Below are 25,730 nucleotides of genomic sequence, written 5' to 3' on the forward strand. Positions count from 1 at the left end.
ATATTTACAGTGCATGGCATGCTGTGTAGCAGGGGGAGCTGGTGTCTTCATGGTGAGAATGTATCAAATAATCAGTGTGTGCTGCAGTTTAAGTATTTTCCCCTTAATTAACCAACAAACAGAAGTGCCAAGTCACACAAAGCCGACACTAACGAGTTTGCTTTGCCCAACACAAATAGCACCAAATCAGTAGCGGCAGTCTGTTTAGCATTATGTTCTGCAAAATAATCGGGGAGGGGAAGCAAAATCGAAGCAACATCCCCCAACCCAAAAAGAGTGCAGATTGGCATAATTAAATTCATCTCGTTGCCATTACAGATGGGATACTGTTACCTCTCTCAATGTGTCAACTGTAACTGTTGTATGTTGACAGATTTACATCCCAGTGCTAAATATATTCCCTTGTAAGTAAGTTCCATTAATAACAATGGAATTTGCTTCCAAGTTTTAATACATTATGGAATTATTTATTATGTTTGTCTCAAAGAAATACTCATAGATTTTACAGTTGGTTTTCCCAGCCACGTGCTGGCCAGGACCATATATTTAGCTTCAGGGATTATACTGCACCTTGCACCACTGACCATTCTCTGGGCTCGTCCAGTTTCATGGCACACATGCCCAATTTGGATTATTGACTCATAGGAGAAGCTTTGTGCAGAGTACAGAGTACAGAATTGAACTTGCCTGCCTGTACTACTTTAGCGCATGCTGCACATCCATATACTGATAAAATGTTTGCATAGGCCCAGCATACATACAGTCAATAGCGTGGGCTATTTGCAGGACAAATCAGTTGTGCAATTTGGACTACTGGTGTTAGACTTACATACGGCTTAAATACATAAAATCTAATATCTGCCCAGTACATGAGTTCAGACTGTAGGCATGGAGGCAAAGCAGTCATACCCAGTGACAGGGTGGGCGGGCACATAGGCCCAGTATCACTCCACCCAGTGGGAAGATTATCTGAATCAGACAAAAACAAACTGCAGCTTCACCTAGTTTCATGAATGGCTGCATTTAGACTTGCTGCACTAATGTAGTTCAATTGGATTGCCATCATATTAATGATTTACAACAAGTTTTGTTTAATATTAGTTATATAAGCATATACCTATGTACAAATAAACACTATGTACGTCTACATTCTGTGCAAGGCATTGCAGACCGTTGCCTCATGGTAAATGTTTTAATAGCAGTAGCAATGCATGCACATCTTTTTGAAGACTAAATTTATTCCTGTTATCACAGAGTTCTTCTTACTATGTGGTATCTACTTTGAGAGCTTGTGTAACGTGGCGTATCTTTCTGGAATTCCATGTAGTTTTCTGCTTTCAATATTTCTATCCATACAGTAAAACCAGATTCCGCTGGATCCAAGAGAGCAGTTCACAAAAGAGTGTACCCCCTTTTGGCTTAGATGGGGTATACATATCAGAGCCTTGTTCCAACTATTGCAATGGGCACGGGGACTGTATCTCCGGAGTCTGCTTTTGTGACTTGGGTTATACAGGTAAGACATTGTTTTATATAGAATTGTTGTGGATATCAATACGTAACATTCCATTCATTCAGTTGACTGTGTTTATATTTGGGGAAGGAAGAGGGAACTAAACGGGGACTGTATCTCCGGAGTCTGCTTTTGTGACTTGGGTTATACAGGTAAGACATTGGTTTATACAGAATTGTTGTGGATATCAATACGTAACATTCCATTCATTCAGTTGACTGTGTTTATATTTGGGGAAGGAAGAGGGAACTAAACATTATATTTGGTAACTGTTGGCAGTGCGTGGAGCCTGAAACCAATTTTTCATGCACACAGCAGCTATATCTATGTGCAGCATGTAGGCATCTGGGAGAATCAGCATTGAGGCTGACTGATTGTTTGGCAAGGAGAGGGAACAGAAATCCAGCCTCCTGCTCTTGTTGCCAAACAGCTGATCAGCTCACTAGCACAGTTTTTACAAGAGAACTACACACATGCAGGCTCCGTAGCTGGATGAGGGATGGAATTGTGTGCCCAGCTCTGCCTTCTATGTACAAGTTTCCAGCTAGGGCTGTATTCACATATATTCAGCTTGCTAGACCATAGCATCACGTGGTTCTTCTTACAAGCTTCTGTGAAAAAATTATGTTTGCAGTGTTTTTCTTCTTTTCTTTTCCTAAAGAAAAAAGTACCCAGAAAAAAATGCTGGGCTTCTCTTCTGAGTCCTCAACAACAAACAAATAAAGGTTAAAATATTATTGAACAATAGCATCGCCTGCTCCTCCTTGCAACACACTTCAATGCCTTGTGTTCATTTTGGCTTTCTTCCATTTTAGAGGGAGAATTGGTGTCAGAGAGAAACTTAAGGAGCAGGAGAGTGGGGTGTTTACAAAAATGACTAAATGTCATCGCCCCTGAGCTTTTTGCAGTAGAAACTAATACATGTGATTGATGTAATGCTTCTTGCCAGTTTATTGACCTTTACTACCCAGCACTATTTCAACAAAGAATCTCCCATATATTTTTTCTTCCCCATCTGAAGCCTCACATGGAACCTGTGTATCTAATGTACCTAACCACAGTGAGATGTTCGACAGGTTTGAGAGGAAGCTGAGCCCTCTCTGGTACAAGATAACTGGAGGGCAAGTTGGAAATGGTTGTGGAATACTCAGTGATGGAAAATCTCTTTACTTCAATGGACCTGGCAAAAGGGAAGCAAGAACCGTCCCTCTGGACACCACAACCATCAGGTCAATTGTATATTCTGCTTCTAAAACCTGTGGGCAATACTGACCTTACTTTGCCATTAATTTTGCATAAAAATGAACAAGTTTCAAGTACTTCTCAAACGATCAAGGATTTGGAAGAACTGTTTTTTATGTAGAGGGAAGGTTTTAATGTTTAATAGACTATTGTATTTTAATATTCAGTTGGAAACCACCCAGAGTGGCTGGAGAAACCCAGCCAGATGGGCGGGGTATTAATAATAATAATGATGATGATGATGATGATGTTACAGTAATTTGAGGGATATAAAGTTACTTAGGCTCAAAATTAGCTTTTGTACTACATGGTGGAGCAATGGCATTTAGCTCACCTGTCAGCAACAGGAGGGAGAGTTGGAAGGGCATGGAGACAGGGAGGTCAGCACTATGCAAACGCACCAGCAGGATCACTATATGAACTCTACCCGTGCATTTGCATAGAACTGACCTGGCTTGTCCCTCCCTGAAAGCAATAGTGACCATGTGCCTGGAGGCTAGGTACAGACTGCTGCCCTACCCTGCCATCTGCTACTGAAGTGGGTATACCATCAGAGCCAAAGTGAAATAAATTGTTAAAATTCAGAACAAAAACTCTGTCTATATTTAGAACAGACAGTTATATTTCATTCAATGTGTATTTTGAAGACCAAAGTGCTTTCTTTTCAAACATACAGTGAAATCACGCTCAGCTTGCTTAAGCCCAGTCTGTTTTAAATACCAGTGTGGATGATTCTCAGAGTTTAGCAAACCTCTTCATGTCCATGCATGCTGCAGTAGAACAGCCACCAAGAATGCTTTGTTCTGTGCCCTTGTTTGCAGCGGTGCACAAATGTCATTTAAGGAATCTCTTGATGATGGTGCATGGAAAAGTTGGAAAAAGGAGGAGACTAGAGTACAGATTCCAGAGTGTTGGTGCAATTGGTCAACATTCTGTAATGATCATAGAAACAGAGAAGAAAGTTGTATTTAGAAATAATGCTACATCTGTAACATAGTCCTATTGAAAGGCCAATTAATTTTGGTACAAAGGATGTCCTACCTGAACTGCTGTTGACTACCTGGCCAACTTCTGCATCATCAACTTTTTGTGTCCATTCCCCACCTTAAACCCTGTAGACCCAGGTCTTTCTGTAAAAAACAATAAAAGCAAGCTACTCTTCCCCTTAATAGTGACCTATTAATGACACCTCTCTATGACAATATGCAGGTGCCAAAATCCTATACAACTGTTAGTGGTACAATTTCACATACCTCCATTCCAACATGAAATTTCCAGCATGAATAGGTTCCTGGGGTACTGATGGTTGTATTAGCCTTCCTAAGCAGGCTGTGCATTCTGTCCCACCCATAGTACTGTGATGCTTCTTGCATAGCACTAGTTCTGACTGCCAGTCCACACTGACTGCCAGTGGCTCTCTGGGGTTTCAGGCAGGGGACCATTCCAGCCCTATCTGAAGAAACTCTTTCCAGGTCTGTCCTCAGTCACCTCATTACCTTTCTTGAATGGCTGAGAATTTTGCCTGTAGCATTTTTGTCTTGTGGGCTGCCAATAGGCTGTCCAGACGAAATTTTATTCTATTCTTAATGGCTTTCACTTATGATTTTGTTCTCTGTCTGATCAGTCACTGCAGCCACATATGGGATCTACCTGACAGCTGCAAAGGCTAGATAAGCATGGCAAAAGGGATGGTTTTTTTGTTTCCCAGCAGATGACATCTGGCTTGTTAGCTGTAACTACCTAAGCTTTCATCTGTGCTGCAGATTCTGTGGCTAATGACCACAGAAGAGTCTCTCTCTCTCTCTCTCTCTCTCTCTCTCTCTCTCTCTCTCTCTCTCTCTCTTGCAGACTTAAATCACCACAGATAGACTAGTCTTGTCAAAAAGTATTTTCTGTTTCTAAATCTCTCTATTCCTAAAGTTTTAAAAGTCTTTATTTGAAAAAAGAAAATTAAGAAAGCAGTGCAATAAATCCTGAGAGGGCAGTTGAGGGGCTGCAGAGGGGCAGTTGTTGAGTCAGAGGAGCTCACCTACAGTTGGATACCCTCTGGCTGAGGCAGCGTCAAGCTCCAACATCATCTCTCTGCCACGGCCAGGGCTCCAGTGGTGGTGGGGACTGGAAAGGGATATGCTGGAGTCCCAAGCCCTCTTGTTTCTCCAACATATCCCCCCAAGTGGCTGAAAACCTGACCTAGCTCCCTCCCCTGCCCCACATAGCTGTAAATGCAGAAGAAAGAACAATGGAACAAGTTGCTCCCCTCCATTTTCTTCCCTGGCTGATCCAAGAAGGTGGGCTTAGGCATTGGTTGATTCAGTGCCAAAGAACGTATCTGTACCCCTCCACCTGGACCTCCCTTGGCTTGCTTTGTAATCATATTTAAATCAAAATTTGTAGCTAGGCATCATTTCACTCCATAAGGGCAATATGCAGACATATTGTTGGTAGTCAAGTTTTTACAAATTGGTCAAAGTCTAATCAATAGTCCCTGAGGAAATTACTATTAAAACAAAATACCCTATATACTCAAGTATAAGCCGACCTGAATACAAGCCGAGGCACCTGATTTTACCACAAAAAACTGGGGAAACTTATTGACTCGAGTATAAGCCTAGGGTGGGAAATGCAGCAGGTACTGGTAAATTTCAAAAATAAAAATAGATACCAATAAAATTACATTAATTGAGGCATCAGTAGGTTAAACGTTTTTGAATATTTATTTCAAAGAAAAACAGTAAACTAGCTCTGTAAGTGGAAAAGAGGGTCAACAAAAACAATATGGTATCAACAATAACTTTAAAAATACAAAAGGCAGAGGCTGGTGGCAGCAGCGGCAGAGGAGGAAACACTAGCAGCCCAAAAGGCCTGCTTTTAGACTGCTTGTTCCTCCTCTTCTGCCGCTCGCAAAGGCAGGCACAGGAGCCGCGCTTGGCAGAGCAGCAGCGGCACGAGCAGTGGCAGCAAACCCTCACTCGAATATAAGCCGAGGGAGGTTTTTTCGGCATTAAAAATGTGCTGAAAAAGTTGGCTCATACACGAGTATATACGGTATATAACATTTGATGCAACCCCAAATGAAACCTTGCCCTTTGACACAGCTCACCACAATCTCCATGTTTATAACTACATTTGTGTTAATTTCCATTTCTACTTGATTACAACAAAACAAATTAAAGTGATGATATAAGATGACTGAGCAAAAAAAAACCAACCCCAGCAAAGCAACCCGGTGCGATGTTTTAATTAATATGAATTACTAATTAAAAGGTTGGCAGACGTTTGCACAATTGTGAAAAACAGGGAAGTGGGAAGTGGCACAAAACAGTCATTTAAAAATTAAGGGGACAAAGGGAAATGGGTTTCTTTGGTACCTGATCCCTTTTGCACCAGGCAGAACGGAAAACAGGTTGGCATAAGGACTGACCTCCCTGGAGAACATGTGACAAAAATCACTGTGTCCAAGAAAAGACCATCACCTATTTTTTGTATCCTTTGTATTACAGGCATCCCCCCACTTAGGCAAGGGTTACGTTCTGGGCCCTCTCACGCGTAACTGAATTCGCGTAAAGGGGGGGGGGAGCACCCTCAGTCTAAGGACTTTTAAAATGCCCTCTCTGCTGCTCTTTCTCCAACCCGTACCAAAAAATACTGTATCCAGAAACGTCCACAGCTAGAATTGAAGCTCTGAGGCTGGCAGGAGGCTGGAGAATGCTGGGGAAAGCAGCTGCTGCTGTGCTACCTGGCAAATCAGCTGTTAGGCGGCGAGGCTGAGCAGCATGAACAGAGCCCCACTGTGCCTCTGGTCTATTTGGGGCTTCCTCTGCCCTCACTGATGTCCTCTTTGGGCTCGGGGGGGGGGGGACGGACATCTCCTTGCAAGCCACAAGGACTCTCCAGCTCTCTCCCACCATTTCCGGGTTCGGGCTGAATTATTTATTTATTTATTTCCTGGTGCCACGTGTGAGTGGGCGCTATGCAATGTGCTCTAAACACCTCTCTGGAGTAGACATTTAATGCAGACAAGTCCTATTGAGTTCAGTGGGTCTTCCTTATTCCCGGTTGCGTAAATGATTGCAGCCTCACTATAGGATAGGTTTGAAAACCGTGTGTTCGTATTTTAGGGAAAAGAGCTATGTTTTAGTACATGAACTTTTGAAGCCCAGCCCACTCCCCTGCGCCAGCTGCTGCTCTCCCCCATCCCCCCAACTCTGCCAATTTCCTAGCTATGTGAAGAGGTGAGACAGGGAATGAACTCCTGTCGCTAAGTAATTCTAATACCAATAAAATGGATTGGGGCAGAGGCCCCAGAGGAGTAAAGGGCATCAGACTACTGTTTAGTGGCAACACCTAAAATGTGTCCTTTCCCATAAAGCCTGTGGCATCCCAGACCAGTAGAAATTTGAAGCAATTTTAAATAGGAAGAGCTAAACAGAGGTCTATGCAAACTACGATTTAAGGAGAAATCATGTGCTAGGAAAATGTGTCTGATTACTATCCTCTAGGGCCAATGGTTCCCAATTAGCTAAGTGCTGCGGACCCCTGTTTTTCAGAAGCTAAGCCATGGGCCCTCTACTTTTGAAAATATGATATCTCTATGGTACTTTTTGTTATGTGAACAGTGCCACAGGCCCCCCTGGGTGGGTTATGCGGATCTCCTGGGGTCCACAGACCACCAATTGGGAACCCTTGCTTAAGGCTTTAACTATGCTGTGTGTGTGGTTTCCCCCCCCCCCCTAAAAGAAATGTTCAACATTTTTGTTAACAGGCTAGTTCAGTTTTATGTACAAATTGGAAGCAAAACAATCGGCACAGGCTGCAACAAACCCAGAGCCAGAAATGAAGGTAAACTTGATTTTTTATTTAGTTGTATGTTTTTACATATTTAAAACTGTCTTGTTGATATTGTGTCTTAATTTTTGTGAAAGACATGTGGAAACCCATTATTTTGTCACTCATTTTACCCTAGCAAAATGCCCATCAGTTTGATTTTTGGGGGGCAGATACACATTTCACACCTGAGTGTGATCCCTATCAATGAGGCTTGGCCACTAAGGGATACAGTCAATGAAACACTAGGGAAGGGGCTAATCCTACTCCCTGCCCTAGTAACCACTGCTGTTGAAACCTAATGCTATCCTTTTTAATAGTTTCCATTCTGGCTTCTATGTCATGCAAGCTGATATGCCTCCTGATGTTGGTGCAGTGAGGAAGCTTTGGGGCATGCACAAAGGCATCCATGCGATCTGGAATCTTGTGCAATTGAGATTCCAGATCATATGAACACCATTGCACATAACAGTTGTATGTGCGGATGCTTGTTTTGGGAATCTGGTCTAAGATGCACACACAGTGCAAGTGTGGATCTTGCTTGCAGTACCAGTCACCACACAGAAGCAGAGTAAGGTCCAAATCTTTTACTGTCGCAGAAGGAACAGGCTCAGCAAAACAGCTCCAGACAAAGTTACACGAGTAACTCGCAATTTACGTGCAATTAACTTGCACACATTCAGCTTTTCGTGATTGGCAAAATAATTTAAAGCAAAAGGGGACGGGCGTCCTGGAAAAAAAGACTTTGGCAACCCCACCCGCAATTGAACCCGATGTGTTCTGACAATGCACAGTTTTTGCTTTACACTTTGCTCCCAGAACATAAGCCCCGCATAAGCTGAGGGTCACCTGTACACAGAGAAAAATAAGATCCAGCTTGTAGGCTTTTCAGATACAAGCAACTCTCCACTTACACAGGGATTACATTCTGGACCCCTTCACACATAAGCGAAATGCACTTATGTAGGGAGCCCACTGCAGTACATGCAGCGTCCTACCCAACAGCTGTTCAGCAGTGTAGCGTGGCAGCAGTGAGAGCTCCTGTGTGTGCCATTTTGGAACCCTTGGAGTCTTTTTTCCTATACTTTTGGCTCACTGACATCCTCCTTGGGCTCTGGGGAGGGTCTTTTCACAAGCCACATAGGAATTTCCAGCTCTCTCCCACCATTTCAGGTTAGAATTGGTTTTATTTATTTATTTCCCAGCACCACGCATAGACACGGTTGTGCCCATGTGGGGAGATGCCTGTACAGATATATACAGATACAAAGTATTGCCGTTGCTCTAAGTAACTTCAAACAATCAAAGCACAACACTGAACAGCTACTGTACCAGCTGCCATGTATTAATCACAGATATAGTTGGAAAATTGGGCCATTACCACAGCAACTGGCTGAGTTGACCTTGCACCTGTGATCAGCTCACCCATGGGGTGATTTATGCTCATGAAGGAAATTAACCTCTTCCTATGTCCAGCTACTGCAACAGCTTAGGCTGCATTTTGCTGGCGCCGGGCTGTGGTAAACCAGAGTGTATTATGGGGGAGACAGGCTTCTGGGCCTGACCCTTCTCATACATGGTTCCAGTGTGTGAGAGCATTTTGGCAAAGTAGGCATAAAGATAAATGTACATTTATTTCCTAGCTATATGAGTCTCAAACTCTGTGGTCTTTCAGTTAATGGAGTTACTCTTGATTCACCTCATAAAAACTGAAGTTGGGGGAAGTATTATTTATACTAACATTTATATTTAATTTTTACACTGCTCAGTTTTTGCTTTGGTTGAGCCTCTTTCTCTTTTTGTGCCTGTGTAGCTGAAACAAATAATACTGGATTCTGAGCATTCCAAACACACAGCACAGCCTCACGTGAAACAATCTGAGCACAAACATTGCTTTCACCACAGAGAATTGTTATCTGTGTGGCAGCCTTCCTACTGTTAGTCATACTCTGAGGCCAAATGAACTATGTAAGGAAGGAATAGCACAATAGCATAGTAAGAGCCTGCAGGATCAGGCCCAAGGTCCATCTGCTGCAGCATCCTGTTCTCACCGTGTCCAACCAGATGCTTGTGGGAATCCAGCAAGCAGGATTTGAGGACATGAGAACTCTCCTCTCCTGTGGTTTTCAGAAGCTGGTATTCAGAAGCATTGCCGCCTCCAGCTGTGGTTGCAGAGCAGAGCCATCATGGCTAGCAGATATTGATAGCCCTCTGCTCCATTTTCACAGACCATTTTCTCCTCGCTTGCAAGAAAATTCACTATACAGTGGCCTTGACCACATGAGACAAGACCATGATATTGTGAGTTTCTTTGCCAGCTGCTGCCATTGAGGAAGAAATTCACTTTATAGCCTCACAAAATGGCTAGGAAGTTGGATGTTCACAGGGACGCCTGTCCTCATTGTAAAAGTAACATCTGGGTGAGTTTTTAGTTCCGTTACAAAAAGCAGAGCAGTGTCCTGTAATATCCTCTACCAGAGCCTGTTGACATCCTAGTATGATTTTACACTTTGAGGGCCACTGAATATTCCATATTAATATTGTAGAACTATAACATTAACTTTTCATGGTAAAGAGCTCCTGTCTTTAGGGAGAAATAGGTCAAACATATCAGCATCATACAGAATGAAAATTAGAATGTTTTAAAAGCCACAATTTCTCTGTTGTCGTGGCAGAAAAAAGTACTGCATTACTTGAAAAGCAATTCAAGCATTGATTCTTGGCTGCTGCTGTGTTATTAATTCTGCTTGGTTATTAATTCTCAAACCAAGTTATCACAACAGTACCCCTCTGGTTTTTTATGGGTTTTATGCATATGACCATACACTGATAAAAGACTAATTATGCATGAACTCAAAATTGTGTGCATGGTAGATTATAAATTGTCTCTGTGTGATTTTGTGCTTAGTCCCAAAGGCTAGACTCCATTATGCACCATGGGAACAATCCTTTAGAGACAAATGCAGCACTAACCCCATCTTCGCCTATAACTCTTAAACCTTCATGCCCAAAAGCCCCTACTCCCCATGTGATTTCCAGCTCACAGGCATCTCTCAGCCTCAGTGTTATGCTGCCACTTCAAATGTAAATCTCTCTAAATCCTTCTGCAGAGTACTCATATCTGTGAAGTATAGATGCCTCGCTAGTGAGATGCAGGTATTAATTAGCGCTTATGGATTTAAATTCAAATTAGCATTATCAATAATAAATTATTGACTGGAAAACTTGCAGAGGATATTTGTTTTAAAGAGCTATGGCAGCAGGCTTCCCTTGCAGCATTACTATTACACTTGCTCTAATTCTGCAGCAGTATGTTGGAGTGAGGGAAGAAATCTTGCTGCTTTGTTGATGTGAAAGCAGGGATACGGGATAAATTTAATTCAGTTCACGAAGGAAGGTGAACCTACCTAATTTGCACTGTCCGAAACAATATGCGAACCGAAACACAGCCGTCCTTTGAAATTCACAATTCAAATTCAACAAAACACGTCTGTATTAATTGATTTTTTAGTGGGACAAGAGGAGTTCAGAAAAGTTTCAAGTTCTGTGAAACAGGTTAATAGGAGCCAAATCTTTGTTGAAAAGCTTATAAGTGTGCTGATCTATCAGAAATAAACATAGTCTGTAGAAGCTCATACGTTTTCATTTTAAAGGAGAGAATTTTTAAAAATCCAGTTATTCAATCTATGCCACAAAGCATACCTTGAATTTATGGAAGAGTTGCTTTAATTTTGTCTTCAGTGTCCGCTGGTGAAGACTGGCCTTTGATCCTAGGTTTTCTGCAGGGTTTTGACTAAATTACTGTATTCCATCTTAATGTGCAGGACTTGTAGTTCAATATTCAAATGACAATGGAATAAGCTGGTATCTGCTGCGAGAACTGGACTTCATGTCTTTCTTAGAACCACAGATTATATCAATAGAATTGCCTCGTGAGGCTAAAACACCAGCCACCGCTTTCCGATGGTGGCAACCTCAACATGGTATGTGTTTTAACACTATTATGAACGTTTATCATTACAATTTAGTATGTAATTTTTAAGACGTAGTAATGGCTAGGGAAGATACAATTTTGTTTAATGGACATTAACATGTCTATTCTACAAACACTGGCAAAACAAACCCCTGGTGTGTTCAAATATTAGGGTACGTATGTTTAAGGCCAATTGATTTTGTTCATTGTTTACTATTTCAAGTATGTTTAATTGTACAGTGAATTAATTGTACAATGAATCGCCACATGTGCCCTGGATTCCCACTTTTGATTATGAAATATCTTTTCCTACTGTCACCAACCTTTCTACTTCTGTTTTGCCTTCTTGGCTATCTCAACTCAGACAGACCAAGTTCTTAGTTGGGATGAAGATTTTTCACTAGACCTATATCATAGAATCGTAGAGTTGGAAGAACCTCCAAGAGTCATCTGGTCCAGCCGCCTCATAAATTAGTCCCCCCACCCCACCCCCGACATAAAGTGTGGGGAATAATGACCAAATATTTCTGTTTGTTTGTAGGGAAGCATTCAGCGCAATGGGCTTTGGATGATGTCCTTGTAGGAATGAATGACAGCTCTCAGACTGGTTTTCAAGATAAATTTGATGGCTCTGTCGATTTACAAGCTAACTGGTACAGGGTCCAAGGGGGTCAAGTAGATATTGATTGCCTCTCTATGGATACAGCTCTCATATTCAGTGAAAATACGGGTAAGGCTCACATTTAGTAAAATGCAAACACACTACAGCTTCTTTTTAAAAAAATGAATTTTAAGTAAAATGGTTTTCTTCCTTGCACTCTTTTTAGGAAAATCTCGTTATGCTGAGACTTGGGATTTCCATGTGTCTGATTCCACCTTCATGCAGTTTGAGCTGAACATGGGCTGTAGCAAGCCATTCAGCAATTCCCATAGTATTTACTTCCAGTATTCCATAAACAATGGGAGAGACTGGCATTTGGTGACCGAAGAGTGCGTTCCTCCCAGGATAGGATGTCAGCATTACACTGAGAGCTCAATATACACTTCTGAAAGATTTCAGAACTGGAAGCGAGTTACCATCTACCTCCCAACTGCAACGATGTAAGAATTACTGTCTAATTCAGGCTTCCTCCACCCCTTTACTGTTTTGCTGCGAAAGAAAGTGTAGAATTTAGCTCAATTTTTTCATGTAGCCGTAACAGAAACTGTGAATGATTGATTCCTAAGGATGCTTTTAACCACAAACCCTATTTTAATGCACAGGACTGTTTACAAAGAGGGCCACCCTAGAGCAAAGGACATTTTTCTTCATGCTTCAGGGTTTAAGTAACTGTGCTTTGGCTAAATCAAATGGTCACATCTCATATCTTCCTCAGAGCTAAGCAAGTCATTATCCCATGACCAAAAGAGGAGAAAGAGATGAGACGATAAACATAATTCTGGTGTTCCTATTGCTTTAAAAGTCAAAAGGTTAGGTTGCCAGAAAGTGGGAAGCTAACACACACATACACACACACACACACACACACACACACACACACACACACAGATATATAGGGCACCTCATATAAGCACAATTTGGGATAGTTAACTATTGTTTTGGATTTTCTTTTTTAAGAGTGTTATAAAGATATGCATATGATTTTGTAGAAATAAGTGTGGTCCTGGCATAGGCAACCCTTTCAGACTGGAGAGGCACATTCCCCTGGGGGGAGGGAGTGGGTAGGGGCACATAATTGTGGCAGCAGGTGGGACCACAGGAAAAAGTAAGTGGCACAAGAGCAAAAGGCAGTGGGACACCTCCCCCCTGCACACTGTCATTTGTGCATTCGTTGTCCCTCTCTGAAGGTTTGGAGGGCCACAATGTGTTTATTAGAAGAAATAAGATGCTGATAAATTTTCACAAGGAGCTTTTTTTATATCGCTAATTGCTGCAAGTTGTGGAGAACTGCATTTGAGGTTGGAAAGTGAGAAACTTGGAGAACTGAAATTGACAGGTCCCCCCTCCCCCCGCAATTTCCGATCCTCTTTCTCCAATAGCAGCGGGACCGCTCTGAACTGTTATTTTTGTTTGCGATTCCCAGATCTCCCAGAACACGCTTCAGATGGATTCAGCATAATTATGCTCCTGGTGGGGATATGTGGGCTATTGATAATGTCATCCTGGCCACTGGATGTCCTTGGATGTGCTCAGGCCACGGGATCTGCGATGCTGGCCGCTGTGTGTAAGGAGATACATGTTTCATGCCTTTTTGCTTGTTGGTGATGTAAAGATTATGTCTCATTAGTCAGTGGATATTGTTCCCAACCACCGCCCACAATTTGTTTTCAGGTGTGACAGAGGTTTTGGAGGCCCTTACTGTGTCCCTGCTGCTCCCCTCCCTTCTGTTCTGAAAGATGACTTCAATGGCAACCTTCATCCTGACCTTTGGCCTGAAGTCTATGGAGCTGAGAGAGGGAACCTGAATGGTGACACCATCAAATCTGGAACTACTCTCATCTTTAAAGGGGTTAGAAGTTATTCTTGTTCAAAACGTTTTGATTGTCTTTGCAGTGCCTACTTGAAACTGTATAGCAAGATTAAATTATAAAAATCCTTGATCTGCCCTGCTGAAAAAGGAAAAATAATAATAACTGCTTCTTGTCTATTCTTTGTTGCAGGAAGGGCTGAGAATGCTTGTTTCAAGAGATTTAGATTGTACTAATACAATGTACATCCAGTTTTCATTCAAATTCTTAGCCAAAGGTAAGGTAATGATATATTGCTGTAATTAATATAATCGCTACTAACTTGAAAAACTGTGGGTAATCCGTTGGCTATTGTCATTCTTGAGGGCAGAACCAAAGAGGCACTGGTGATCAAAATAACACAGGTTGGTTTTCCACTAGCAAATTTTGCTACAGTCCATTACACAGGTAATGACTGCAACTCCATATTCTAGGAGCGCCCCCCCCCCCCCGGCCAAGAAACCTGCAGCCATAAGCGACAGTGAAAAAGTGTCATTCTAAGACAGACATAGGCAAACTCGGCCCTCCAGATGTTTTGGGACTACAACTCCCATCATCCCTAGCTAACAAGACCAGTGGTCAGGGATGATGGGAATTGTAGTCTCAAAACATCTGGAGGGCTGAGTTTGCCTATGCCTGGACTAAGAGATTGGGAGTAACATTTTTGGCCAGTAGTGCATGTTGCCGTTCTCCTCTTGATCTTTGACCCTCCCTTAAAAAGCCTTGGATTAGTAGCTCATATTGTTTTACTGTGGGTTGTTTGTTTGTTTGTTTTGCAAATTAGCAAGACTAGGGTTTCTTTGTAAATCTACTTGTACTGTGTTTTAATTTGAAACCTCATTCATAGCTCTGTAACCGTAGTATGCTGCCCAACAGCTCATTCTCGCAGTGACTTTTACATTGTCGTTATGATTTCCTCCCTCATGTTCTAGGTACCCCAGAGAGGTCTCATTCTGTCCTGCTTCAGTATTCCATCAATGGGGGCATCACTTGGCACCTGATAGATGAGTTTTATTTTACTCAAACAACGGACGTTCTCTTCATTAACATCCCGCTTCCATATGCAGCACGAACCAACGCCACACGATTCAGGCTATGGCAGCCTTATAACAATGGTGATGAGAAATAATCCAAAATCGTATATAATTGTGTATATTTTTACTTAATTTCAAATGGTGTGATTATATGGGGCTTCTGCTCTGTTATATTTATTGGTATATTGCCTGGAATCCTGCAGCATGTTATAACATTAAATTTCAACATCTGTTGTATTCTTACTGTATTTTGAAAGCATCCCTGGGAACTGTTTTAAGGGTGGAGTAAAAATCCCTATAATGAATAAATAAATGAGCAAAACATTCCTATCTTGTATATACGAAAGACAATCCAGGAAATGGGCAAATGTGAGTGGGTGAGACACAAAGCTAGAGGCAACAAGGAGCAGAAAAGGTTACACATTTTGTCAGGAACCCAAAACTGATTATAGGGATCCAGGGTCATCAGGAACCAATCACAGTCCTCAATGAAAGGGTTGCTTAGCAGACCTCATCAAAGACTCTGGCTAGCAAAGAGGTGTTACTAGTTATGAATTTGATGTGCCTGATCTAATGTACCCAACAGAGAGAGAGATAAGATTCAGGGAGATAGCCGTGTTGCTCTGATGCAGTAGAAATATATATTTAAAAAATTAAAAAAAATTGTCCAGTAGCACCTCAGAGACCAACTAAGTTTGTTCTTGGTATGAGCTTTTGTGCATGCACACAAAAGCTCATACCAAGAACAAACTTAGTTGGTCTCTAAGGTGCTACTGGACATGTTTTTTTTTTAAATTTTACAGAGAGGGATAAGTTAAAGATTTCTCCTTATGCCAGGCTACAATTACCCATATGTACCACGTTTATTACTAGGAAGACTATGGCGCATGGTAACATCTTAATACATTTTTGGAAACAACAGGTTAACCATAGTGATGGCTTGGGATGGGGGAACAAATTCAATTCAGTTCACATTTAAAAGCAAACCTTTTCGAAATAATATGAAAACCAAAACACAGATATACTGTGACATTTACACTTCTTTGAATTTTGTGACGCAGTTCTCCAACTAATGTGTACAAAAATGCATATTAGTGAAAAGAAGTGCCCATAATATGCATATATTGGTGGGAAAAAACAATGCACTATTTGAGGGAAAATTCCTTTGTAGGCAAAACTGCATACAAGCAAGTGTATATTGGGATAAATTTGCACTAAAATGCTGCTGAATTTTTCATGAGGTCATTTAAAAATAATTTGCAACCTGCTGTGGAAATGTGGAGAACTGCATTTAAGATAGGAAATATAAGAAACTGAGGGGAAACAGAAATTGACAGATTCCTCCAACCCTAGAGGTAACTTGTAATAACGTGTAATTATTTTCTCCTGTTCTAGAACAATTAAATCAGTAGCAACAAAGGTGTTTATTTTCCTAGGTAAGAAAGAAGAAATCTGGATTCTAGATGATTTAATTATTGATGGAAGCAACATTAAGAATCCCGTAATCCTGCTGGATACGTTTGATTTTGGTCCAAAGGAAGACAATTGGTTTTTCTATCCCGGTGGCAACATTGGTCTTTATTGTCCATATTCTTCAAAAGGAGCACCGTACGTATCATAAACTATATCCAAGACTATTCCAAAAGAAAGTTTCACTTACTAATAGTGGTGCATTTATGCTAGAAAAGCGGAATATGCTATCCTCTCGTAAATTAAATAAACATATAAAAATGTATGTTAATAATCTAGCTATGGAATAATCACTTTTGTTTCTCTTAATAGGGAGGAAGATTCTGCTATGGTATTTGTTTCAAATGAAGTTGGGGAACATTCAATTACTACAAGGGATTTGAACGTGAATGAGAATACCATAATCCAATTTGAGGTACTTATCATTATGTTCTTCTCCTGCTTATTGAGCGTTAGTCATTGCTAGTCTTGCTTTGGCGTTTTCCTGCCTCTCTTATATTTTATTAAGGGGTAGTGGAGGGAATCCTGTTAATGTAATCTATGTGAATCTCTAGAATTAGTCCAATCCCATATAGAAATAAGGAAAGAATTATATTCATAGTATGCATTCACCTAAACTTTGTAATATTTTGACCCATTATTCCTTGTTTTATATTGTAGTTAATTTAGTTCATTACAGTATCCTTATGGTGAAAGTTGTGAATGGCAAGAGAATGTAGATGAAAAAAGGCTTTCCATATTGAGTTTGTTCTGTCCAATGTATTAGAAAACCTACTGGTGCTGTGATGTCATCTCATTGTACATTTCCCCCTTTTTTACATACAGACAGGGGAAGATCTACTATGAAACTAATGAAACTTAAGCTTCAGGGCCCCTAATGCTGGAGTGAATTTAGTCCACACTGCTTAAATTTTTTGAGTCCAGTAGACCCAATTTGAGTTGCACAACTCAAATTGATATTTAAATTTTTTTAAAAAAACTTTTGGTTTATATTTCAACAATCCCAAAGTTGGGGAGTCAGTAGCAGAGATGTTGTAAAGGTTTGGTGATCTGTCATGGAACAACCCCATTGAAGAAGATAGCAGTGGTTACCCAGACCTTGTTGCTGATTGCAAAGGGAGCCCCATAACAGTTCAAGCTTCAGGACCCCAAAAGTGTAGGTCCGTCCTTGCATATAGACACACGAACAAAACATAGTTTGGATCTGGAGAGGCACCGGTGGAATGGGTGGGCATAGGGTGACTGTCCCTGGTAGCCCTCTCCTAAACTCCCTGAAAAGCCTCTCCTGATGTTCAGGAGACCCTCTTGAGTGGATTCATATGAAACACAGAACTGCACAGAAAGCTAGGCTGGAGGGGTGGAGGTACCCTTCAGGTGTGTGAGGTGCTTCTCTGGATCCAAGCCTATAAAAGCGCAAGAAGACAATTTCCATAAAGGGAACAAGTGTGTTTGTGTGTGTCTAGTTTTACCACCTAATTTTGTATTTCCCATTCCACATTGTTTGATATTGTGGGGCAAAGAAATGTGCACTCTATTTATGTCATTATATTTGTATGCATTATAAATGGATGGGAGAAGCACCATTCTCATGCTCGTCAAAACGTATATTTCTGAAGTCCGTTTCCCACAGGGCTTTATTTCAGCCGGAACTTGGCAGAACTAAATTCTGGTGCCTCTCAGATGGACACCATTGCCATTATAAACAGCTCTGGTTACACACATTTATTTGTATACAGCTACGCCTTGTGTATTCCTAGAAAATTTGCTTTGGCTGTGTATTCATGCACATTCCAATTTGTCATGACAACTAATTAATAATATATAGAATGCAAACTGTTTTCTGTTTTAAAATATAGATTAAAAGCTTGTTCAACAAATGCCTTGGAGGTCACATTCAGACATGAATGACTCTTCAGTGCGCTTACCCCATAAGACCTGCACACACATCTTGGCATCTGGCGAAGGCATTTTGCTTTTATAAAAATTAAATGTCTTCAGCTGAGGTCTTGGAACAGGCTGATAAACATGAAGTCATTATGCATAATGCAGTAAAAGTTGCCATTCCACACTCCTGGATTCAAAGAACTTGATCCGCTGTACCATGCCCCTTGGATTCCAGATCAGTAGGTGTTTGACCTAGTTATGGAAAACTAATGTGCATTATGCTGATTAATATTCAGTATTTAACATTTTCAACCGTAAATAGTTTCGTTTCCTATTTAGTTCAGTACATTATTTATTCATCTATCTGTTTATCAGACACATTTATATCTCCCTCTTCCCTCAAGGAGCTCAGAGGGATGGTGAGAACAAAGTGGACATTTTTCCAGTACAATGGGCTCATAACTTAATCTCACTTTACGTACACGATTGCAACCTTAGCCTTTTCCTATTCCCCATTTATTTATTTATCTCCCCGTCCGCTCCCTCCCCCGCCCACACACCCAGTGGGTTTTCCTTGCTTACCAGGCTCTGGAAAGGTCATTGAAGGTCCCTGAGAAGCCTTCAGAGCCATCACACATCCTTCCCAGAGTAAGGGGGGTAAGCAGCCCTCCACCTTGTGGGGAGATGGGCAGTTCTCAGGGTTCCTGGCTTTGCATGATTTTGCCCTTACACACGGAACTATTGTTTTTCTTTGCTAAAGCTGTGGCTGGGAAATGTCCAGTTCCATTGCATCCAAGCCATCCCTTGCTCAGGAGAGGGATAGATAAAGTATAGCACCAGGAGAGTGGAATTCATTTAACTGCCTCCCATTGGAGTCAATGGGAGGGCAATTACTTACATACATCACGTCTGGTCCCTGCGAAGGTAGTACTCATGTTGTAACTTCATCCCCCATTATGATGGTTGAGCACTTGGGATGATGTCTCTGGTCTGTGGGTGTTGACAGCTGCAGAGATCAAGAATTCTACCTACTCTGCCAGTATTAACATTTCTGCCAGGCCAGAGACCTGAATGGCACAGGGCAAAGACGAGCTAGAAAAGAAGACTCAGTAGTGCCATAAGCCCTCTGGCTGATTTCCCTCTGTTAATAACAGTACATTTCTTCCTTGGTGTGAACTGCTGCTTCAAGGCTCTGTTCCCAGCACACCAGATACCCTAGAGCAGTGTTTCCCAAAGTGGGAACACCAGGAGACACAGTCCCTTCTGAACCTCTGGCCCAGGGACTCACCCTTTTTATAGGTTTGGCTAGTGGCAAAGCATCCATAAATGTAGGCCATGCAATCTTCTAGGTTTTGTTTTATTCTACTTCAGATTAATATTGGATGCACCACTGATAGCTCATCTGCTGACCCAGTGAAACTTGAATTCTCCCGAGATTTGGGGGCAACCTGGCACCTGCTTCTTCCTTTATGTTATAGTAGCAGCAGCTACCTCAGTTCTCTATGCTCTACAGAGCATCATCCAAGCAGCACTTATTATGCCGGAACGACCCAGGGATGGAGAAGAGAAGTCATCCACTTTGGAAAGCTACACCTTTGCGGGTAAGTACTTGACGCCGCTGCTCACCTAGCTTTTCTCTTTATATCCGTTTTTCTGCACTACCGCTCTTTAGTACACAAAGACTGGCTGATGATTTGTACATTTATATACCGCTTAATGCCCAGGTGGCTTCCAGGTGGTTTACAAAGCAAGAAAAACATCACCCTGATGGATGACCTTTTATTGTGAGAGGGACAGGGGAATGTGACATCGTTAACTTCTGCTCAGTCTCTCAGCAGCTTTTGATACCATTGGCTATGGTGTTCTCCTGGACCAATTCAGTCGGATATGTATTGGAAGCACCATATTATGATGGTTCCGTTTTTATATTCAGGGCCACACTGGATGAGTGTTCCTCGGCTCCCAGCTCCTCGGTACCCTGTGCACAGGGTACTTATCTGCCCCCCAGTGCTATTTAACATCTACATGAGGCTGTTGGGAGCAGTCATTAAGAGTTGGGAGCAAGGTGTCATTACTATGCTGATGACACACAGTTTATACATTACATATGTTTCTTACATTATATTTTAAAGATATAAGAAACTCTGAATCAAGCCTGAAATGCCGTGGAGATGTCATGTTTGAATTGCAGTCCAATTCATAACAAAATAAAAAATAAAATAAAAATCCTTCCAGTAGCACCTTAGGGACCAACTAAGTTTGTTCTTGGTATGAGCTTTCGTGTATCTGAAGAAGTGTGCATGCACACGAAAGCTCATACCAAGAACAAACTTAGCTGGTCTCTAAGGTGCTACTGGAAGGAATTTTTTGTTTGTTTGTTTTGTTTTGACTATGGCAGACCAACACGGCTACCTACCTGTAACTAGTCCAATTCATGTGAATGATAAAACTTACGAAAGCCATAGACTTGTCTCAGAACCGTGGTGCATGTATCACTCAGGATATTGGGGATAATTTTTGGCAACTGGAGACACTCATATGAAACATCCTGTGTCTTTAAAGCATATCGTGATAACCAGCTTTGAGATTGCCACAGGGAGAAAGCGTTCCCACTGGGCGAGTGACCTCATATTTGGTAGACAAATACAGCAGCTCATATGATCATATATGAGGAACTGGAACAAAGTCTGAAAAAAAACCTGATGTTGAATAATTAAATGAAAGATTTAATTTTTAAATATGTGCATGCATCTTTGATTATTGTTAACATCTGAATGTCTGGAAAGCCCTTAACTGTGTATACCTGCTGTTCCAACCCAAAACCACAAAGCATTTCTATACTCCTGGAGTAATCCTTCTGGAGAAGAGACCCAGATGAATACCATTCTGTGGCATGTAACTTATTTGTCTGCACTTCAGCATGGATCCACAATTGTGTTATTGTTTTTTTGCATTATTTGTTTATTCAGAAGGCTTGACAAACTATTTAGTCACCAAACTCTCTGAGTGCTATACATAATAAAACTATTAATAAAACACAGCTAAATTTCACACAAAAAAAGAAATAGACATAAGATACCGTATTTTTCCATCTATAAGACACCGCCATGTATAAGACACCCCCTATTTTTGGGGACTCAGATACCCCAATGGGGGGAGATGTATCTATGTATAAGATGCCCCCTAATTTTTGACATTATTTTTTTTAGGGGGGAATCCTAGTCTTATACACGGAAAAATACAGTAATTAGCAGTAAAACTGGTAAGATCAGTAAAACGTTGAAAAACAATTACCAAAACCTAAATTATATGTCTTGGAAGCCTTTCTGAAATAAGTTTTTAGCAGACTTCTAAAACAATACAGCGAGGGTGCCTGGCTGATGTCATTAGTTCCAACATGAGAACAGGACTTTTCTGCAGTGGCTCCCTTTTTTGTGGCATGATTTCACCAGGGAAGTTCGGCTGGTGCCTTCATTATACACCTTTAGGCGCCAGGCAAAAACTTTCCTCTTCAACCAGTCCTTGAGAGGGGGGAATTATTGGTTTGTTTTTATTCTTAATTGTATGGTGTATTTCGTGGTTTTTATATTGCAATTTCACGCAAGGTATCAACACATGGTTAGGTGGGCTTTGGGATGGAAATGGCAGGTTGGATGCATCCCACAAGCTTTGCTTTGCCTATAAAAGCATGAGCGTATTTTAGACTTTATATAAACGCAATGCAGTAGAAGAGCAGCTAATATAAAGGCATTGCTTTCTTTCAGATTAGTGAGATTCAGATGGTACCAGGGATTTTATCCTGCTGCATCTCAACCTGTGACCTGGGCCATTGACAATGTGTATATTGGGCCACAGTGTGAGGAGATGTGTAATGGCCATGGCAGCTGTGTCAATGGGACAAAGTGCATCTGTGATCCTGGCTATTCTGGACCAACCTGTAGAATAAGCACAAAGAACCCCGACTTTCTGAAGGATGATTTTGAAGGTACCTCTGTTTGACGTTATTATGTTTCTACCTTTTTTGGTAATATTTTGTGCTCTCAAACCATTTAAAGGTTTGTTAAAGTCAACTTCTTCTTAGTTTCTTGGCACACTTTAGTCCCATTTACTTCAGTGAGACACTCTACGTTGCGTTCTAGTTAGATCCTACCACTCCTGTGCACATATCCTGCACCAGCTCAAGCTCTGTTCCCATCCTCTCTGGCAGCTGTTGCTTTCCGCCGAGCAAGCAAATAGGTGGCTTCCTTTCTTCCCAACAGCTGGTAAGAAGATGTCAGGGAAGATATCAGCCAAGAAACTCACCTTTCCAGAGAGTTAGGCAAATGAAGGGAAGTCCAAATGTACTTGGAGACAGATTCCAGCAGCTTCTCTTGGCTGGCAGCGAATGGCATCTGTTCCGCCTTGTGTTATATGTTTGATTATGTTTTAATTCATTAGGAGAGTAACTTGGGAATGAGTCCTCAAAGTGAAAGCGTACACTCTTAAAAGGAAGCCCAAGTATATTAATTTGCATGCCTTTTTAGATTATAAAGGGCAGGCCCTCACTGTCAACAAATTCTGGCCACACAAATGCTCCTGCAAGCCTCTTTTCAGCAGTGGAACCAGCTAGAACCAAAACTAATTCAGCCCAAATGGCTGCCCATCAAAACAGACTTCCAAACAGAATAGAATTACCCTGTCAAGTTTTTTTCTCAAATTGTTCTCAGCCATTAGGCTACGCTACATTCCCTGAAGAAAGCTGCCCACTTGCTATGTTTACACGGCAGAGGCAGAAAAACAGCTTATACAGAGTGCCTTGGTGGAGTTGGCAGAGTGGCACTTTTGCGTTGACATTTGAAATTGGAATTATTACTTTAGCTCTGAAGTGGTTTCCTTTTTACATAACTATGCATATTCAAATCTCTCCTATTGAAACTCAACGAAACTCAACAAGTGCTTAATTGTGGCAGAGTTGCTGCCACAACGTTTCTCCGTTATTATCTCACTACCTCATCACTTCTCAGCACATTCCCTTTTTTGTGTTATATCAGCTTTCTCAGGGCTCCTCCCAATATTGTATTGCTAATTCATGAGAATACTCTCTCAACTATAAGATATACATATTAGTGTTATATTCAACAACATCATGCTCAGAATCAATCCACTTAAATGAGCTATCCAACAGTGGAACACACTCTCACAAGAGATGGTGGACTCTCCTTCCTTGGTGGCTTTTAAGCAGAGGTTGGGTGGCCATCTGTCATGTAAGATTTAGTTGAGATTCCTGCATTGCAGGGGGTCCCAACTAGATGAACCTTGGGGTCCCTTCCAACTATACAGTTCTATGATTCTAAGTTAGCTTTGCCCATTGAGTTCAATGGGTGTGCTCTGTGTGTGAGTTACAGTGCAGTGCAATCCAAACCTAAGAACCACCAGGATAAGTGAGTCTAGAATAGGCAGATGGGACTCAGCTAGGGCTATGCCAGTGTAACTCAGTCAACCCAGCTGAGCCAGGGCTACGCTCATGTAGGGTTCAACAGGCAGAACTGAAGCTGATGCGAATCCAAAAAGTGGAAGCATTCTGGGGTCAGGGCAGCAAGAGGCAAGCGGAGACTTAGACCTATTTCAAACCTCTTTCAGGTCAGTCGCATGGCCTGGCAACTCAGCAGAAATTATGCTGGCAAAAAGGGTACTGTTAGTCTAACTGTATTTTTAAAGGCTTGTTTTCCCTCTGCCAGACTTGGGTCAGCTCAACTGGCAGTAGGCCTGCTCCTGAACAGAGTTTGGAATTGGGGCAACATCTTTCTACTGGCTTCCTATACTTAGAATTGCTCTACCCATAAGCTACAACCCATACTATGGTATTCCGAGTCATATCTGCTTGAAAGCTAACTTTCATGATTAGTGACCATAAACAACAGGTGTGAATGAAAACCAAGAGGCTACATATAACTGAATGCACCCCCAGTTCATTCCTAATGATAGGGAGATTATCCATGCAAAATCCCCTCCATCACTCCCATTGCAAATACTGGTACCTGTTTTTTTCTGTGAATTTCTATGTAGATGTTTCACTCCTGTACCTCCTTCCCTGGGAGTAAGTCCCATTCAACTGAGTCTGACTTACGTCTGAGTATACATGTAAAGGTAAAGGGACTCCGACTATTAAGTCCAGTCGCAGACGACTCTGGGATTGCAGTGCTCATCTTGCTTTACTGGCTGAGGGAGCCGCCGTTTGTCCGCAGACAGCTTCCAGGTCATGTGGCCAGCATGACTAAGCCGCTTCTGGCGAACCAGAGCAGTGCACAGAAACGCTGTTTACCTTCCTGCCGGAGTGGTACCTATTTATCTACTTGCACTTTGACGTGCTTTCGAACTGCTAGGTTGGCAGGAGCAGGGACTGAGCAATGGGAGCTCACCCTGCTGCGGTGATTTGAACTGCCGACCTTCTGATCAGCAAACCCTAGACTCTGTGGTTTAGACCACAGCACCACCTGCGTCCCTGAGTATACATGTACTATTGGAGTGCAATTCCTGGAAGGCTGAAAAACATAAACTATGGTTGTGTATTTTATTTAATGTTGCTTTTCTGGTGGTTTCTAGAAAGGATGTTATGGTTGAAAAGTGCTTGTACAATATATCTTTTCCACTTTACAACTAATGATTTATTAGTCATTTCTCACTTAACTGAAATGCCACAGGGTAAATCCTAAATAACTGTGTCCCTTGCACTCAGGTCAGCTGGAATCTGATAGATTTTTGTTGGTGAGTGGTGGAAAGCCATCCAGGAAATGTGGGGTCCTATCTGGAGGAAACAATCTGTTCTTTAACGAAGAAGGCTTACGCATGTTGATGACAAGAGATCTGGATTTGTCACAAGCCAGGTAATCTTTTTAAATGTTTGCATATTTTCATTGAGACAGTAAAATATTTATGGCTGAAGAGTATTGTGTACTTCTCTTATGCTAGATGCATTACTGTGGACTCATTTGAGATACATTTTGGACCGAGTCACACCCAAAAAACAAAGAAATGCTCACCCCACTTTGACCTCTATCCCCAGCAATGCATTCTGTGTTCCTTAAGTTTTAGCATGTTACCCCACCAGCCAAAGAGGGCTGGGTTGCAGTAGAATTCTGGAAGTCAATCCATAGAGGGCTTAGCACACAAGTGCCGTCACTCAGAGCCTATCCCCACCCCCACCGCCCAGTGAAGGATGCTAGGACTAGAATAAATTTCAGGATTAATGTTGTCCAGCAAAAATATACCCACTGATGAGTTGGGTGATTTGACACTATGTAGC

At 41.7% G+C, this 25,730-nt stretch overlaps 1 protein-coding gene across 2 annotated transcripts in view; it reads left to right on the forward strand.

The window, feature by feature from the left end:
- RELN (reelin) overlaps positions 1 to 25,730 on the forward strand; it is a 281,750-nt gene that overhangs the window by 208,991 nt on the left and 47,029 nt on the right. For both annotated transcript variants that reach the window (XM_033161628.1, XM_033161629.1), the window contains 15 exons: positions 1,359 to 1,516; positions 2,535 to 2,742; positions 7,518 to 7,594; positions 11,404 to 11,562; positions 12,094 to 12,282; positions 12,380 to 12,653; positions 13,637 to 13,777; positions 13,885 to 14,062; positions 14,214 to 14,298; positions 14,993 to 15,175; positions 16,531 to 16,702; positions 16,877 to 16,979; positions 19,820 to 20,049; positions 22,213 to 22,433; positions 25,164 to 25,311. In XM_033161628.1, coding sequence (XP_033017519.1) covers positions 1,359 to 1,516; positions 2,535 to 2,742; positions 7,518 to 7,594; positions 11,404 to 11,562; positions 12,094 to 12,282; positions 12,380 to 12,653; positions 13,637 to 13,777; positions 13,885 to 14,062; positions 14,214 to 14,298; positions 14,993 to 15,175; positions 16,531 to 16,702; positions 16,877 to 16,979; positions 19,820 to 20,049; positions 22,213 to 22,433; positions 25,164 to 25,311 — 2,526 coding nt within the window. The remainder of the gene's footprint in view (positions 1 to 1,358; positions 1,517 to 2,534; positions 2,743 to 7,517; positions 7,595 to 11,403; positions 11,563 to 12,093; positions 12,283 to 12,379; positions 12,654 to 13,636; positions 13,778 to 13,884; positions 14,063 to 14,213; positions 14,299 to 14,992; positions 15,176 to 16,530; positions 16,703 to 16,876; positions 16,980 to 19,819; positions 20,050 to 22,212; positions 22,434 to 25,163; positions 25,312 to 25,730) is intronic.

The sequence above is a fragment of the Lacerta agilis genome, chromosome 10 (genome assembly GCF_009819535.1).
Source record: "Lacerta agilis isolate rLacAgi1 chromosome 10, rLacAgi1.pri, whole genome shotgun sequence".
NCBI classification, from domain to species: domain Eukaryota; kingdom Metazoa; phylum Chordata; class Lepidosauria; order Squamata; family Lacertidae; genus Lacerta; species Lacerta agilis.